Here is a 19493-nt window from a genome sequence, read left to right on the forward strand (position 1 = left end):
TTTCCATTTGAAGCAATTTTAAGAAAGATAACTTTTGTACGCTTTTATAGTATGTATTTTAATTAAAATCCTGAAAACTTGACTCATCTTTTACTAAACAACATGTGTGTACAATTTTACATTCAAAATTTATATTATTTGCATAATATGTATGGATACGTTTATTATATTACAATTCATCGAAGTTGAAATTAAATTAGTTATAGTACATTGAAAGCAGTTACCTGGGCGGTCCTACCCCTGTTTACGAATGCACAAGACGTAGCGGCTATAGACGCAGATACTCGTAGTCGTATATAGAGGGCGCCCGCTCGCAATCGAGCTGTGGCCTCACTTTCCCCGGCGCGGCTAAAAATAGACGCTCAGCACTGAGTACCCGGCTGTCTTGGTGAGCGTGGACTAGGCTAACATAAATCTTTAGAAGTATATATCATTTTTCATTCAAGTGATAACTTTTGTGTTGGTGTTAGATTTGTCTCTCGTTTATCGTTTCCATCAAGCACTTCACTTGTGACTTTCACTTGTGGCTCATCGTTTATTTTATTTATAGGTCTGTATAAAATATATATAATCTGTTTAAAGATTTTACACAGATTATATATTTTTTATACTTTTCAGTACATGGTTATTAATAAAACCAACAATGAAATTTTAAATACAAATAATTTATATATCAAATAATTACCCTCGCTTACGTAAAACCAATGTATTTTTCTCGATATTTAGAATATTTTAATTAACGTTATTACATTATATTTTATTCAAGCTTAATTCCACGCCCACAATTTCATGTTTGCTTTATAATAAAATCCGATCTTATAATTATTTCTTAACATAACGTTCAAAATAGACTGTTGAGGTTGTCGGGGATCATTTAAATTATGGTGTACTAATAAGAAATACATGAGTATTATAAAGAATAATAAATAATTAATATAATTATAAGGATCGAGATTTGTAGCAATAAACGGATAACTAAGAATAGCTACTAAGGAGTTCAGTCACAGGCGAGCCATAGTAACCGAGAAAGGTAATCGGTGCGATTCCCACTTCAGAAAATGAAATATATAATATTTTTATTTCCTCGCTCCGACAATGAGGCAAAGTGAGGCACTGAGTTCCTCTACTAAGACGCAATGCCTCAAGAGTTCGGCGAATGTGGTGAACGGAAGTGTCTTAACGAGAACGGAGTGTTTTAACACTACGTTCCCTTTACCATCTTTGCTATAAGCAGGATAAAAAATACATTTTATTATATTCAATTACATCAATATATTATAAGCATATATTATAAACATATTTATTATCTGTTTCGATCGGCTTTAATTAGAGAGAAACATTTATTTTACAAATTTTCAAATAATCCCTCTTCATAAAAGTTGTCTTCGAGTGACAAGTCCTAAATCAATGTATTCAAACAGCCCCTCTGAACCCTTGGTTCGTGATTAGATTACCGATATATATAATTTGCGTAGGCTTAAGGGGGCTTTTCTCTGTTTTATGTATCGAATCTATTAAACCCTTTGGGACACGTACATCGTGTAAATGATTAACCACCTTCATGTCCTATTCAATTACCTACATAAATCTCTATCTATACATATATTGTTCACACTGTAATAGCTATGCATACACAAGCATTCAATTAGTACCCAAATTCAGTATTGGTTAATTTTGTTTCCCACTTTATAAAAAAGACGCAGCACACAAGACTGACGTGTGACTATGACGCGATGGTTGCAGATTCGATCCCTTCTCGGGGGAATAAATTATTATTTATGCATATTTTAATTTCTTCGCTCTGGCACCAAGACAAAAGCCTTGAGGAAATTAGGCGGAAAGTACAGAATGGAGTGTCTTAACTACATGTTCCCTTTGCTATATGCGGGATACAGCGGGAAACTAATAGAAGATATATCTACGGTAAAAAATACCAACCATATAATGAAAAAAGATACCCACATTGCTTTTACAGGCACATGATACTCGTATTTCTACCAGATATTCAGGCTGAGTAAGATGTAGCCTAGCGCAGCAGATTTTGTGCGCGACACAATTGCGACCAATATTTTTGCTATCTCATAGAAATTAGAAAGACTCCTTGCGACATGTTTTGCTGATGACTTTTTCTGTGCAAAATTTCGTAACTAAAGCGAATGATTAATTAGTAAAATTTATCATACTAGGCTTCAACTTCCCAGGTGAACCTAAATAATAACATTTACAGATTTCAGGAAATTATTTGCAATTGAAAAAAAATAGCTATTACAGTGTTTTTAGCTACATTCTTCATTGTACTAACTGACTATTCCACTGGCTCTATTTAAGGGCTGTGGTATCCACCTGATTATGATACCCTGGCTGTGTCGGTGTCAAAGCGTCGGGTACGTTTAACCACAACAACCTCACTTTAATACAACAAGTTAAAGTTTCAACATCCAACCTAATAATATTTACCTAATATTTGTAAAAATGAAAGTAGATTTTTTTAGAGACAAAATATTTTAATAAAATGATATATGAAGTCCTGAACTGCATTCTGTATCAGCCGCTCAAGACTTTATATGTTTTTTTTCAGCTTCACGCTGTATACCGCAGCAGGGTAGGCAGAGAGGGACCTTAGTGTTAAGACACTCCGCTCCCCACTTTCTGCCAAATTCTGGAGGCGTTGCGTGTTGAGTGGCAGAACTCAACGCCGCGTTTTCCCTCGACACCATCATATTTATTTGATTGTTATTTTCAATAGTAATTGAATGTAATAAAATAACTGTTTGTGTTAGCTAACTAAGGAAAATTAAATTCATTTTAATAAATCAAATGCAAAAATTCAGCAGCCTCTTCACAGCATTTAATTAGATTTTATATATAGTGCCTGACAGTCTCGATAGAGCTGATGTTAAAAGTTCACGAACTCAATTAAAATTGTTGTATAAAGTTTTTGCACGTGTCGCATAATTCACGGCTTCTGTTATAAAAATATTTTTGGATGTAAATTTTAATTTAGTTTCCTACTGGACAATGTTTACAGTTTTTAGTGAAATAAAATGCGTTATGTAACCTGCCTACGAACCATGCTATCACTAACACTATTTACTACTGCCTACTATTTATTATTTGCTATTGAAACAATGTTACTTTTTAGGGTTCTGTATTTCAAAATGAAAATTCGGCCGCGTAATCAAAACCTATAGGGTACTTTCCATGGATTTACAATTTCCATGAAATTTAACACGGAGTTTGAACTTATATTAAAAATCCAAGAAAAACTCCGAAAAATTAAAACTTATAGGTATTGAACTGCAAATATAATCTTATATTCGCAATTCATTTCATACAAATTGACGCCCGCAAACTTAAATTTGTAAACTTTTATAAGTTGTACTTCTTGTTGAACTACAATCCTGAAATTGGAAGGCCTAGGTGGGTGAGTCCGACTCGCACTTGATCAGTTTCTTATTTTTATTGAACTTTTAATATCTGCTATTTTATTTTAAAAGTAGGTACTTAAGAATATTAAAGGCATGATTTAATGCGTTGTAAGACAAAGTGATGTGATAAATCAACGTACCTTATTAATTCACTGTAATATAATTCTTGAAGAGCATTATAACAATGTTTTTGTAGTTCAACATTAAATTCGATGTTTATCGACTTATAGAATAATTTAATAATAAATAATTAAAAAATATAACTTATAGTTATACGATATTATTATTATACTTACATGCTAATTTCAATTTTAATTGCAGAGTGTCCGCCAGCCGCGGACGGCATGGAGAGGTTCGCGTGTCCAACCCCCGACCGACAGGGCCGCTACCGTTGTATTGACGATCACGTACTATGCGACGGGTTCATCGACTGCCCTAACGGTGAAGATGAAGATCGGCAGGCATGCATGTTTTATAAAACGGTATGAATTTAAATACTGTAGTGTTATACATACTTTACTTATATTATCGTCTTCACCCTCACAGGCAGCCACTTACATTTCTTGCATTTCTTCAGGGACAGAGAACCCTCTTCCCTACCAAACCGGTGTCGCTGTAAAAGCCAATAGGGCTAACAGCATTAACCTCATGTTCGAAAAAATAAATAAATAAATCGTCTTGAAAAATTAAATAATTGGAAATAATGTCAATAATACTTTTGTCGCTCCGGACACATTCCTTTAAAAGTTGAAGTTCTTGTTGGGTCTGTCTTATACTGGTAAGTGTCCGAATTTAAACAGTATAGAGGATATTTATCACATGTTGGTGGAATACGTACAGAATGAAGCCTAGCAGCCTATTTGGCTAAAATCCTATAATGTTGGCATATGCAGCAGAACCTATCCTTGCAGAGCCATTGACAAGTAAGGCTTTTGCTGTGGCTAAATTAACATGGTCAATGTTATTGTTAAAACTCCCATGTAAATTGCAGATTAAAAAAAACACATTTGTAGCTTAATAATTTTATTCAATATTAAATATGACTATTAATAAATACAATTGTTCACAGACAAAGGCCCACTTGGACGTCCTGGCCGACGCGCTCCTGCGGTGGGCGCGCGGCCGCTAATCGAAACATCCCTCCCGGACCCCGTAACCTCAGTGCTGACCCATCACCTCCAACAGCGCTGCACGGATAGACTGACGTTTAATTGATGAACATGTGCACCCACGTTCGGTGATAGCTGCGACATCCCATTACAAATATTCGGACGCAACCAGTCAAATTAACTAGGCTATGCGAACGTAATAAAACATATCAAGAAATGGTGCAATCTGACTAATACGCCCACTAAAAGTGTAGTGTAAGGATCCAGCGAGAGAACTCTAGCCCGGAATGATATGTATCGTTAAATGTGAGCAGAGTATGTACGAGCAGCTAGTCGTTGAAAGCGAGCTAGTAATACGACCTGGTTTCGTCCCAATAATATCCCGCAGCCAATTAATTTCTCATTTCGTACCTTCTAGCACTTATTTAACTAAAATGTGAGACTGGTAGTCGACATTGTTAGTCGGTAGAACGTACATAATATACATAAATATTTTAGAATAAATAGTTCTTCGTTTGACAAAGCGTAAATGTTATTACGTATCTATTTGTTAAAGTATTTATTCACTCGATCTATTTATTCTACGTTAAGTTGTTTAATTCCTTATTATGAGGGTTGTAAAGTATATAAGGGATTGGTTAAATATGTGTATATATAAATAATCCTAAAGAAATATTTGAGTTTGACTATTATTCGGCCTATATATGTAGACCGGCGTCTGTTTTCAATTCTTTTAAAACAAACAGCCGCCGATAGCAAGACTTATGCAATTTTTTTTCAAATTTTAAACCTATTTCTTTTGAATGGCACCTAGCGACATATATTATATAATATGACTTCGAAACAAAGAGTCTTCATTCAGGCAGCTATTAATATAAAGAAAATAATTTTAAATATGACTCACCATTCGGTATTTTAAGTACTTATTAATTTATATAGTATTTTTTTAAGTAACATTTAAGTTCTTATGTGTAAATAGCATATAAAGCTCTGAGTGACAGTGCTCGTTATTATAGTTTGCCGAAGAAGTCTGAGAGATACGATGTCTACCTAGTCTTTAGATTACTTCATGTTTACACCTTCCCTGAATAATGAAGTAATATTTTCCATTATTTAATAGTAAATAAGTTGTTATGTTTTATTGTATCACATTTTATGTCATTTTATATCGGTCTAAACTAGTCATATGTATATTTGAACGAGAATTCATTGGTGAATTAATTATAATTTAGCATAATAATAGATTTTTATTTTTTTATTTATTTATAATATGTAACGTAATATTTATCTATATTCCTTTTATAACAATGATCGTTTTTACGGTTTAACATAATTTGTACGTTAAATATTTAAGTTCTTTAATTTTTCTTTATTGTGTTATTTTAAACAGCATTAATGTTCGCATCCGTTTTTAAACGATTAAAGATTCAAGATCAATCAAAATTAACTCAATTTATGTGGAAAATTTAAATGTTATTTATTAATAATTTTAAAACTATAAGTGAGTAGGCACAATATAAAATATATGCATACTATGAATTTACGAATAAGAAATTGTAAAACATATATATTATGTAGTAGAATTAGGAAAATTAACACCATAAATTCATTCAATTATAAAAATATATAATCGATGCACGAAATATTCGTTTTAGATTGTACAATGTATGAGCACCATATTTTTGTGAGTTAGCTTAGAGTAATAAATAAGAACTTATTTCAAAAAATATCTATCTAGGATAAGCTCACGATTAATCAAATGTAGGATAAGAAATTATATTATGATACCAATTATAACTATTTTTAATGAATTGGATGCGAACTTTCATGTCTTCATGATAAATCTATTTGTGGTTAAGGAGGCACGCCAAAGCATTAGGTATAGTTTATATTTTGAAATACATCGAAACACACGAAATAATAGTAAGCGATATATAAAAACAAATAAATACCGTTGTAGTCTGATAGAACCTTCGTTCTTGAGCCATCACTCTCTGCGGTATTTACATTTAAAACAAATTACACGAAACTTTCATAAAGTGCAAACGAATATGTCAATTCATATAAAAAATTAAACTACGTATGCTTTGGTGTATATATCGCAAGAGATTTATCATATATATATTAATTTCCAAATGTCCACACATTTTTTTTCAGATAATATTATTTACAAAATTTAATTTCAATTTATTTACGCCAAATTATGAAATATATATATATATATATATATATGTATATGTATTGATACAACGTAAAATTATAATAAATTAAACATACTCTATATATATATACTTATTTACATAATAATTGTTATAAAATATATGTTTTCGAAATTTCGTTCACCAATGAATTCTCGAAACTGCATTTATTCGTGTCTAATTGTGTCAATTAGTTATACCAATGAACACATACTTTCATTAACCACTTAATGAAAAGTATTACCTACCTTAGAAGAAAATTAATAATTCTGAGACCTACTTATATTGTTTCCAGAGTGTCTAAGACCATTCGGCGACCCACTCTCGTCGATAATTCCACAACTAAGCTAACACTCGTTTCTTGTTTCCTAAATATATATGATTTATTAGTAATAAAAAATAACGCTAATAAATATATTAATGTAATTGCACTCAAAATTTGCCTGTTTCGTATGTGCACAGCAATTTATTGTGATATTTTTAATATTATAGGTTAAGGTGCAAGTCATGATCTCGAATAGACTTAAATACCTTTCAATGTGATTATTAGTTTATATACATACATACGAGTACGGGTCTGTATGAGATACGGGCTTACCGTGTTTACCTAGGCTTGCGGACAGCTGCTTAAAAGCTACAAATGTTATTTCTGAACATTTAAAATTATTTAATTATTTGTTCAGTAAAATGCTTTATTTGTATTAATATATAATTTAGAAACAATTAGCAATTTTGGTCAATTTAATCTGAATTATGTAGATATTAACTATAACTTAAATCGATATTGTATCATTTAGTTTTGTTTGAGTTGTCTCCGTGTGACGAGCTCGTTTTGTTCTCTAATATCTCATTAATCATCGCTAAGTCCACGCCTTGTTGTCAGTATATATTGGTATATACACTATATATGATGCAAGCACAAACTATCAGTACGACTCCATTGCATATTAGCACAGCTAATTTATCATTATAGTTATACTTTATGCTTGCTGATGAAAATTCATGTAAATTTAGAAGATATGCTCATTAGTCAATGTCGGAATTACATATTATATAAATATTCTTCTAACTTTATCTCATAACATTTTACGAAGGTATCCATCCTCGACCTGTAATCTACGCTCAATTAAGAGAACTTAAATACCTTGAAAAACGTCAATGGAGTTTATTGTTGAAGAATAATATTTTTAGACACCCTTGTAGTTGTTATTCTTTTATTTTTCAAATAGAATTCACAGTATAGATTTTCAGATAGATGTATGCAGACCTGTAAAGCTATTTTCAACAGAAACGGTTGTATAATTTCGTCAGCTGTTTTCAAAGATTTTATTTAAAAATGCAACTATTTTTGTAGATACTTATATACGTTTGATTACCACTAGATAGAGATTGACAAATATTTTCTCATACTGTTATGTTTGCCAAACGACAAACAATAAAAGTATTCTTTATAACTGCACAAACTAAAGATAACTTTGCTGAAATTTTGAGACAATTTAAATTTCTACGTACATATTGAAAAGTGAGAAAATAAAATATGTTCTCCGTTTTCGTAATATTTTTCACAAGGGCTATACGCTTGAACTGTTGTTGAGTGGCCTCCGTGAAAAATAGTCTAACCGTTTTGTTTATACGTGAGCATTCCGTAAACACCATAATTAACTATTCTCTCTGAGAACATTCCTAACTTTCAACAGTGTCATTGATGAGTTGCCTTTACATTCGCAATATGTGTGCAAGCAACTCATGTGGCGTTAATCTTATAACGACTACGCTATTTTGTAGGCGTAATATACTTTTGGACTATTTATTATGTATTGTTAATTACTATATATGTTGTATTAAGATAAAAAAATCGAAAAATAAAAATAAATGTTAATAAATGCCTCAGCCAGAATTAATGTCTTTTTATTTTTTAATACCTGCAAAGAATTTTGCCTGCCAAGACCTCGGCCACATTTTCGTACAAAATATGATTATTTTGTAACTAAGTAATTGTAATATAAACACATGATCATCCATACTATTTAGTAACTAGAGTAATCAGAGCTTGTTGTAATAGTTGGATATTTATCTAATAAAATATATTCTATTAAACTTCCCTAAAAACTGATAGAACAAATTTTATCTATACGAACTTTTAAAAGCTTTTACCTACTTACTACTAGATACACAAATTTTACCGGATATGATGTCAATTTATAATACATTATTTAAATATACTAAGTTTCATTTGCTAAGCTCTTATAAGCACTTAATCAGCTTCATGTCGTATCCCGCATATAGCAGGGTACACAGGGGAACCTAGTGTTAAGACACTCTGTTCCCCACTTTCCTCCTCCTCCTCCTCGCTCCTGTTTGTTAGCGCAATTGAGTGTTTTCTATTTTATTCTAATAGACCTTGTAGTAACGAACGTAGGCACGTATGTACTTAGAGTTAGTGAAGTTAGAACTTGTACAGATAGTTAAGACTTGTGGACCTAGAAACTTGACCTTACATGAGATTTTATAACTTTTTAATATAATTTTAATATCGTTAATCAGAAGTCCTTCTGGCAACATTTTACATAAATATACGTATATATCATATGTTTTTTACAATTTTTTAAAATATCGTATACGTATACGTTTTTTACAATTTTTATTAACATAAGCTTGTCCAGCGGCGAAAAGTTCATTGTAAGAAAATTTGATGATTATATTCTAAAATATATCATGGGCTATTTTATGATAACGTCGTATTGAATTTTATTTTACAAGTTAAACTCTTAAGTTAGCGGCACTTTTTAGTGTAAAAACCACAGCAAACATAAACAATTTGAAATTGGTTAGACTATATGATTATTATTTTGTTATGTATACAATATAATATTCTGCGTTACCTCGACAGAAATTACGAGACATGAAATTTGTGCTTCAGAAACTACCGTATTATAAAATATTCTACTTATCACTTATGTCAAAACAAATTATATTATCTGTGAAAACAAAAAGTTTATATATTATGACTTTGACAGCCGCGTATGTGACATGTCTTTGTTTTCAATCTTTGTGAAGGTACATAGCGAATCGATGAAGACCAGTTTATTTACCTTCAAACAAAAGAGTTAAAATCATAAGAGATCATAACGCAACAAAATGTCGGCTTGTGAAACTCAAAAAACGGAAGCGGCTAAGGACAACGTTTCGACTCATTCCGTCGATGAAGGATTACCCCGTGAATTAAGTCAGCTCAGCCTTTCGAGTGCATCAAATTCAGATGAATTTCATTGCAATAAGGGACACTCTGAAATCACTATGAAGAATATGTTTGGTTATTACCAATCACAAAAACTATGTGACGTAGCTTTAATTGCTGGTGGGTGCAGGTAAATGCTAAAATAAATATTTTAATTTTGAATCAATGCATTTAGAAATCATATAAACTGATTATATTGGCATACTTAATATTTTCAACCATACACTGTGTTTTAATTTTTTTTTTGTGCTATTTTATAATATTGATGTTAGTTGACAATAATGAAATATAATCAATATTGAAATCATTGCGTCCCGCACCTAATGCTATGCACCTAATGGTGTACAAAATTTGGATACATTGATGTTTGAATTCATTCAACTTCACACTGTATCCCTAGCAGGGTAGTCACAAACGATAAAGTGCCAAATGCTGCAGTCTCTACAAACATCTTTCGCCTCATCCACTGTCATCAACCCATTCATACATGCCCTATGGGGTGGTCCTCATTCTTTTTATGTGACTTTACTCCAGTATCTTTAATATGGTGTTTTAGAAATTCAACGGAGGTCTCCCCCAAGCTTTCTTAACATTTATCCAGTAAATTGGATTATTTACTAATTAATTAACACTCTGGAATGACTAGATTAACTTTTATAACAGGATCCCAGCGCACAAAGTTGTTTTAGCATCTTGCAGTGAGTACTTTGCAGCCATGTTCACAGGCTCCCTACGAGAAGCTCAGTCATCAGAAATAACTTTAGAACGAGTTGACTCACAAGCACTTAGATCACTTGTTCATTATTGCTACACAGGCATTATAGGTATTTTAGCATGATATAAATAAATTTCTTTGTTACAGGCAAAATGTCTGGGTTGATGTTATATCTTTTATTTTATATTGTGTTTCCAGAATTAAGTCAGGAATCAGTAGAAATTCTTTTGTCCACTGCCAGCTTAATTCAATTGCATTCAGTTACAAAAGCATGCTGTGATTTTCTCGAAAAGCAGCTGGATCCATGCAATTGTTTGGGATTTGCTTTGTTTGCTGAACAACAATCATGTATGGGCTTACACAAAAGTGCTTTGGAATACACACACCAACATTTTATGCAGGTAATTAACATTTTATTAATGAACTATTTCCTGTCTATAGAGAGTCTGTTATGGTAACTGTATACGCAATCATAGGTCTCATCATAGGGTCACGGGTTCAATTGTCACTTAAAATAAATTAAATTATTTTTGTTTCTCTGCACTGGTAAGAAATCAAGTTCCTCAAAGTGTGTCAATGATTTCAGCCAGTTAATATACAATATCTTAAAAATCTTATGGTGAACAGCCGAATTAAAAGTGTGATTTATTTTATGATAAAACCTAATTTGTAACTTAAATCTACATTTATTAGGTTGTTAAACATCAAGAGTTCTTAACTCTGCAATCAGAACAACTGGCCAGTTTACTAAAATCGGATGATCTCAATATTGTCAATGAGGAAAATGTATTTGAGAGTCTTATGGCCTGGGTCCAACATGACAACCCTAATCGGCAACAACATTTGCCCAGTTTATTGAAATTAATCAAACTGCCCCTGCTATCATCTGAGGTATGTTATTGTCAAATCAATTACTTACTGTCTCGTAAGAATGTTAAAAGATATTTTCCGTTTCATATAACTGAATTTGGGAAATGGAAGTGTTGTATTGAGAATATTTTTTAGTTTGTTTTATGTTGTAAAAATAACTTCTTCACTCATGTCAAATAGCTGTTTAAAATTCCTATAATTTTTATAAATAAGATTTGTATTAACATTTATTATTTAATTACTATATATATGATGGAACATGCAAGGATGTATTTTGTTTAACTGCTTGTATATTACTAATAATGCTGTCCACAAACACTATAATTTATATACTATAAAGCTTAAGACACTTACTGCACCTGCTTCCTATTTCTTTATGTAATTTTTGCTCATATTTACATAATTATAGAATGACATTATAAAACTTTGATTTTTAATTACAAAACAAATAGGCATAATGAGGCAGTGGCATCGCATTTCACTATAAGAAGGATAGTTATGGATTCAATTTCTCGGGGAAATAATATTTCTTTAATTTTTTTACTCTGAAAACACAATAAAGCGCGACGTTGACTTCCGTCACACAACACACAATGTCTTAGACAGTGCATAGGAAATGGAGCGTTTCCCCCTGCCTGCTCGGTTCTGTGAGATCAAGTGTAAAGCTGTTTACGTATGTGACATATTAACTTATTTTTCCAGTATTTAATTGATAAAGTAGAGCAAGCCTGTGGAGACGTGCCAGAATGTCAACCACTTATAATGGAAGCGGTCAAATGGCATTTGTTACCTGAAAGGCGCTCTTTACTGTTGTCGCATAGAACAACACCTCGAACATCAACTATTGGAAGACTTTTGGCTATTGGAGGCATGGATGGTTATAAGGTATGCATATATTGTATGCTCAAATTAAATTAACTAGCACTTCCTATAAAATTTACTAAGTAGCAGTTTGTATTTTTATTTTACACAATTGTATAATATTCATCTCTCATTATGATATTAGCAATTGTCGTAAAAGAAAAACTTTTATTATATTTACATTATATATATATATATATATATATATATATATATTCAGTTTCAGCAAAGCCGAAGTTTCAGCAAATTCAATAAATTATTTTTTTGGCGGCAACTTACAAAATAATTTATATTTATATAACTTTATTATTTATAAATCGATTGAAAAACAACGACAACAACGATAAATATCAAGAAAAGCTTGCTAATATATAATAATGCAAACTGCTTTTTAATCGGTTAAGCCAGTTCTGAGATAAGCGAAACAAACACACAGACAAATAGATAAAAAATTGAAAGTCATTGTTTTGGGTTCTATTACATTGTTAACTGACCCCAATTTATTTAGCTGTTTCTTGTCCCCTAAATAAGTCTATTTATAAACCATAATTATATAACTTATGAATGAAAACAGTATCTCAAAATCGATTGTAGACTTGAAAGTGGTTTATAAATACCGGTCAGTAATAAGGCCACCCTTGTGCTGTACAATGTATCTTTTTAAGTGTAAAAAGATACATTGTCCTTTGATTTTCCATGATTTTCGTTTAGGGTGCCAGTAATATGGAAATGTACGATCCAAGAACAAACACTTGGACGCCATTCATGAGAATGGGTGCTAGGAGACTGCAATTTGGAGTCGCCGTGATGCAAAATAAACTAGTTGTGGTTGGAGGAAGAGATGGTCTCAAAACACTTAATACTGTAAGTTGTGATTTTATATTTATTATATTTCTTTTGAAATCAAGCTCAGCGTATAGTTCCGCAACTCAATGCGCAATGTTTCGAAAAATTCTGCGGAAAGTGGAGAACAAAATATCTTAACGTTAGGTTGCCTCTGGCTGACGTGCTTTATGCGGGATACAGCGCGAAGCTAAAGGAAAAAAATGACGAAAGCTATCTTTTCCCTTTGGGAAAGCATCTTTACTAGGACCTGTGATACAATTATATTATTAAATAAAAAAGACATGCAATAATTATTATTTTGCAACACAGGTGGAATGTTTCGACCTAACATCGCTGAGCTGGAGCACGCTGGCGCCCATGAACACGCACCGGCATGGGCTGGGCGTGGCCGTGCTGGGCGACGGGCCCAACTGCCCCGTGTACGCGGTGGGCGGCCACGACGGCTGGATATACCTCAACTCTGTTGAGAGGTCGGTTTGTACTTTATTATATATTGTAAATGGGCCCAGTCGTGGCGCAGCGGCACAATGTGTGACTGTAAACCGACTGGTTGTGTGTTCGACCCCCACTTGAGGAAATTAAATATTTATTTAAAGTTTAAATTTCCATTTCATCGGTGTGGTGTCAAAGCAAAGAGCGGCGTTAACTTCCGGCACGCAACACGCACGCGTCTTCCTTAACACGCAATGCCTCTAGAATTCTGAAAACTGGGGGTATACGGTTGGAATTACGATTGTTCATTATGAATAATTTATTATTATTAATAACTAATTCTAAGTTGTAACCAAAAGCCAAACGGGTATCTTATCTTTATACCGTTAAGAATGTTGATTTTTTATGTTTTATGTGAGGCACGGCAGTACTATTTACTTTACTTAACATTTACTAATAGAATCTCTACCTTAATTATACTTTTTGAAAACAAAAATATTTATGGCGTCTGTGACATAAAATGTTTCTATTATTATTATTATTGATATGAATCATTAGAGTGCAAATGTAAGTTTTTTTCAACAAATAAAGCTTTTATTTACTCTTTATAATTTGTTCAAGATGGGACGCATGCTCACGCACATGGACGATGGTGTCCCCGATGGCGGGCGCGCGCAGCACGTGCGGCGTGGCGGCTCTGCGCGGGCGCCTGTACGCGGTGGGCGGGCGCGATGGCGGCGCGTGCCTGCGCTCCGTGGAGTGCTACGACCCCGCCACCAACCACTGGTCCAACTGCGCGCCCATGACACGCCGGAGGGGCGGCGTGAGCGTGAGTACTACGCCTCCTTTACAGACGGGCTGCACGCGTGTTGCGAGTTGCCGAATATTAGAAATACCGATAATCTAAAAGAAATCCACTTCACACCCTTTTGGAACAGCTGCATTTCCAATAAATAAATAAACAGTCTTGAATCATAATTTTTATATTGAATAAAATTGTTATGAAAAATTTAATGTGGCAATTTCTACGTAAAAGATTGAACGTAAACATATAAAACCGATCTTTTATGAGCATAGATGGGAAACTATTACGACTTAAATTGTTCTGATGAGCAGTCAGTTACTAAAATACCATTAAATATTATTAAATTTTATTTTAAATGAAACTAACATAAATGTTTAGATATTTAAATTTTTCGTACAATTTAATTTTAAGACAATAAACAGAAATAACAAAATTTATCTATGGTAAAGCTTTTTACGCTGTCATACTTTGACCGCTTATAATATTATGTATAATATATTATTAACTATAATATATATTTTTTTATATTTGAATATTCACTAAGTGTTAATAGGATTAATAACGCCCGTCATTGAAAAGTGTCTCAATTCTATCCTGAGATCCTAAATAATTCACTAAAAATTACAAAATTAAAATTTTATATTTTAAAATTTCATATAAGTTAAACGGAGCGTGATTAGAATTTTGTAAAATTATGAACTCACTACTTCGCTCGTTTGTACTACATAATTATTTATTTCCTCATTAATTTTTTTTTTTCACATTTTAATAAGACCAATATTAAAATATATATTGACCAAACGTTTAGGTGTGTGCGGCCAGCGGCTACCTGTACGCTCTGGGTGGGCACGAGGCGCCCGCCAACACCGTGGGCGGCCGTCTCGCCTGCGTGGAGCGCTACGACCCCGCCGCTGACTCCTGGGTGATGCTGGCGCGCCTCTCCTACGGCCGCGACGCCATCGGCTCCTGCCTGCTGGGCGACCGCATTGTGGCAGTCGGTGAGTAGTGACACCGCCTCGCCGCCTTCGCTAGCAAAATCAGATAGAAATTCTGACTCTCATGTTGAACGTACGTGTCAATAACAATATTGTTTACTGGGAATAATGCAAGTTATTATACAGGTTTTAAGCGTCAGCGCTCCTTTAACGAGAACAGCATGTAGGGTAAAATATTTCAAACCCATACCTAAAGAAATTAATCAAGATACCTCAACAGCTTAGACGTAGGTTTTTCATTTCACGCTATTTTTTTCCATACCTGTATTTTGTGTGACGCAGTTACGCATAGATACCAATAAAGTAAATACTTACTACTACAAAAATACTACTAAAGGTTAAATATCTTTACCGCCAATACCTACGACTCAATTTCCGAATGAGGCGTGTGCGGCGGTGTCCCTTTGATAGATTCGTGCGTCGATGCGTCTTCCTTAACAAATGGTGTTTTATTTTACAACGATAATTTATTATTTATTTTGTTTGAAAAAAACTTTAAATTAAATTGTATTACACTTTTATAGAATAGTTATAACTGGTTTCATTTAAAGTGGTGCTGACAAAAACACTCTGTATACTATGTCAGGTGGGTACGATGGCGTGCAGTACCTGTGCGTGGTGGAGGTGTACGACGCGGAGGGCAACTGCTGGCGTAAGCTGGCGCCTTTGAGTACGGGCCGCGCCGGCGCTGCCGTCGTCGCCGTGCCGCCGCCACGCAACCTCTTCTGATACCGCCGCCACCAACTCGTCGTTTACGTCGTCGCCTAGACCACCCCGAACGCGCACGACCTTCTCCGAATTCGCATCTTTTCTGACCCTGTACATTTAACCCCACCGCACATGCTAGAAGAGAATTACGGTGAAAATATTTTATTAATTCTATTTGCCCTGTATATAAACAGTATTGTTGTTTATCCAAAATTACCCCTGTAAAAACTGGCGGATTATGAGTTTTTACACAACACGCCCGACGCAATGGGTCTTAAATTCTTTCCCCAATTCTAGCTAGGTCTTCGCCTCATTTACTTTTTGTGGTTAGCGACACGGGTTGTTTGGGTGATAAAGCTAAGCTATTATTTTAAACTTTAGATATATGCCTATTGTACTTAAATATAATGTTAATTGTGACGTAATTTAAAAAAATCGAGGTGAGTCGATAGCGTCTGACTGTAAACGCGATGGTTGTGGATTCGATCCCCACTCGGGAGATTGATATTTAAACTATTTCAATTTTCCCACTTTGGTAGGCAAACACGTGGCTTTGAGTTTCGTCATTCGGCAATGCCGGAATATCTAATAAATAGTCGGTAGGCGTGGAGAGTGAAGTGGGAAGGAGTGTCTTAACACTAGCTTCCCTCTGCCTACGGGCGCGGGAAAATTGTAGATGTTTTTATTATGTTCATTGAAATCGATGAATGATCATTTGCTGGACTTAGAACGTTAGCATTCACTACCTATGCATTTAGTTTTATACTATATTACTAAGTAGTACATTTGTGCTCATTTAGTGTAGTTGTGATAGTTATTTTTAATATATGCTTTAATAGATATAGCGATATATAAATCCAAACAACCCGAAGACGGAGTTTTATATCATTAGAAGTATAGAATGTTAAACGAGTAGTCTGAATTAATTAAAATGCACTTAGTACAGTCATTTCTAGATAGTAGACATGTTGGTAGACAAGTTCATTGATAGTAATTGGTTTTGTTTTTATGTCACATTTATTAATCGAATTCATTCCTTTTTTCATATACACTTATTTATTTGAAGAATCTCTATTTGGAATCGTACTATTTTTTCTTAGTATCATCTATATTTAGTTTCTCGAAAAACAGAAATTGTATGTTTTATCTACGCTGTTTATTTAGCTTCTATTTTTTTTTCAATTAACATTAAAATATATAAGTTTATTGAAATTTATAATGTACATCAATCTTTAGATTTTTTATTTGAGGCTAACCATAATAATTACGGATTACATTTAATTTTCTTTGAAATGATCTCAAAAATGAGAAAATGAATCACGGTAACATTTTTTTCAAATTTCAATTTTTTGTTGAAATTTAGTGTATATATCAAATATATATACCGTCTTCATAACTTTACTATATAACTTTACTATAAATAACTACGTTTAGTGCATTTACATTAAAAGTTATTATTATTATCGCATACAAGTTCCAGCATTTAAAGCTTACATACATATTTTCAACAACTTTTTGATATTCTTTGACTTTTTATTATTTTTAAAAATTTTAACCTAACGGCATTTTTTTATTTCACTTATTATTATTATTTTACTTTAATGGCAGTAAATATATATACGTTTTTTATTGACATATATTATATGATCTCTTTGTATGCTTTTCAAATGCATTGATATTATTGTATATATAATATTTGTTTATTTTTAATATTGGTTTAATTTTTATACTAAATATTATTATTTTAATTAATAGTTTATTTTGATATTAAAATATTATTAAAGCATTATATTATTCTTATTCAAATAAAAAAAAATTATTCACTCAGAATCAGAGAATTTTTATCTACTCTAATCAGTAAATAAATGTATATATAAATAATTTATATAATACATATTTTCAAAAACTATTGTTTGTAATAATGAAGCTCTTAATAAATTCTGTTAATTATTTGTATAGTTTTAATTCATAATAATAGTTTTAAACATTTATTTTAAATTGAAAATACATCATTTTTAATAAATTACCTACAATTTTATTAAGAGGCTCATATATATTTTTTTGTATAATATCAAAAATACTTATTTTCCATTGAATTCAGTATTACACTTCACTTACTTTGGACTGTCTGTGATGTTAGCTATAAAATAATTCTATAGTATAAAACTTAATTATAATGTATAGTTTTAATTTAGGTTTATTTTCTATGATAGTGATTATACATGGTACATATGATTATATATGGTGATTCAAAATGACAGTGGATTCTAATTGTGTTTTCGTTTTAGTTTGTGGAATACTTAACTTAATTTTAATTATCAATAACATTATGTCTATCTGAATTATTGTTATTAAATATTTGCATTTCATGAGAGCGTCGTGGTGCAGCGCCAACGGTGTCTAACTGTAATTGCTACGCGTGTGAGTTTGGTTCCCGCTCGGCGGAATGAATTATTTTCCTGTCCTCGCCCTAGTCAAAAGAGAAAATGCGGCGTCGAGTACCTCCAATGAACACGCAAATCATTACATACCCCAAAAATTTATATATAAATAAAGCTCTTTAGAAAGGAACATATTAGAGGCATTTTTAAATTAAATATTAAGAAAACTATTTTCATACAATACAATAGGTACCTTACTGTCATACAGTTATATTCGAGTTATGTCGATGTGTAAACGTAACAAAACTCGATATGTATTTCAAAATTATTATTATTATTAGTAAACCGTCAATTGTTTGATTTACGCCAAAAATCTCGTAATTACTTTGTGATCTTCAACTTTAATAGTTTTAAATGTGTCTATAGACTGAATAAATGGTGAATATGGTCCAAAATTTCCTAATGTCTTTTGACTTGTTAAATTTGACAAAATAGTAATAGTATTTTTAGTGAAGTAAAATATACGAAAAAATATAATACGTGTTTTATTTATTTTTCAATAAGAACAACAGTATCATAAATCTATATTTGCGTCAATGAACATATTGACAAATTAACAAGTATACCTAAACTTAATTATAAGCAAATCTTTAAATTTGTACCCTCAAGTTGTTTTTATGATTTACTATATTTTAAACTATTGAACTGATCTATATTATTCTAGAATCTTAAATTGCATATCGTATAATAATCCTTGCACCCCTATGCCTCAGTTAGATGCATGAATCTTATTTTTGCTTTTTCTTATTTTTCTTCTTATTATTTTCCTTATTGAGCTAGTTGACCAGTAATATATAATCAATCAAATTATATAAATATAATTTGAAATATTTTAACAAGTTTAACA

General features: G+C 32.3%; 2 protein-coding genes across 2 annotated transcripts in view; both read left to right on the forward strand.

The window, feature by feature from the left end:
- The window catches only part of jeb (low-density lipoprotein receptor domain-containing jelly belly protein), a 51290-nt gene extending 42658 nt beyond the window's left edge, over positions 1 to 8632 (forward strand). The window contains exons 3-4 of the mRNA XM_085202075.1: positions 3750 to 3910; positions 4498 to 8632. Coding sequence (XP_085058201.1) covers positions 3750 to 3910; positions 4498 to 4557 — 221 coding nt within the window. The 3' untranslated portion in view covers positions 4558 to 8632. The remainder of the gene's footprint in view (positions 1 to 3749; positions 3911 to 4497) is intronic.
- A 1125-nt stretch (positions 8633 to 9757) lies between these two features.
- Positions 9758 to 19123, forward strand: LOC146529275 (kelch-like protein 5). The gene is made up of 10 exons (XM_085201781.1): positions 9758 to 10103; positions 10637 to 10797; positions 10887 to 11089; positions 11382 to 11579; positions 12261 to 12443; positions 13131 to 13283; positions 13575 to 13735; positions 14319 to 14526; positions 15311 to 15500; positions 16084 to 19123. The coding sequence occupies exons 1-10, from the start codon at positions 9874 to 9876 to the stop codon at positions 16224 to 16226; spliced, it is 1830 nt and encodes a 609-aa protein (XP_085057907.1). The 5' UTR covers positions 9758 to 9873; the 3' UTR covers positions 16227 to 19123.
- Positions 19124 to 19493: the final 370 nt, after the last annotated feature.

This window comes from Heliconius melpomene, chromosome 18 (assembly GCF_056956725.1).
Source record: "Heliconius melpomene rosina isolate 202511_hmr_F chromosome 18, ASM5695672v1, whole genome shotgun sequence".
NCBI classification, from domain to species: Eukaryota; Metazoa; Arthropoda; class Insecta; order Lepidoptera; family Nymphalidae; genus Heliconius; species Heliconius melpomene.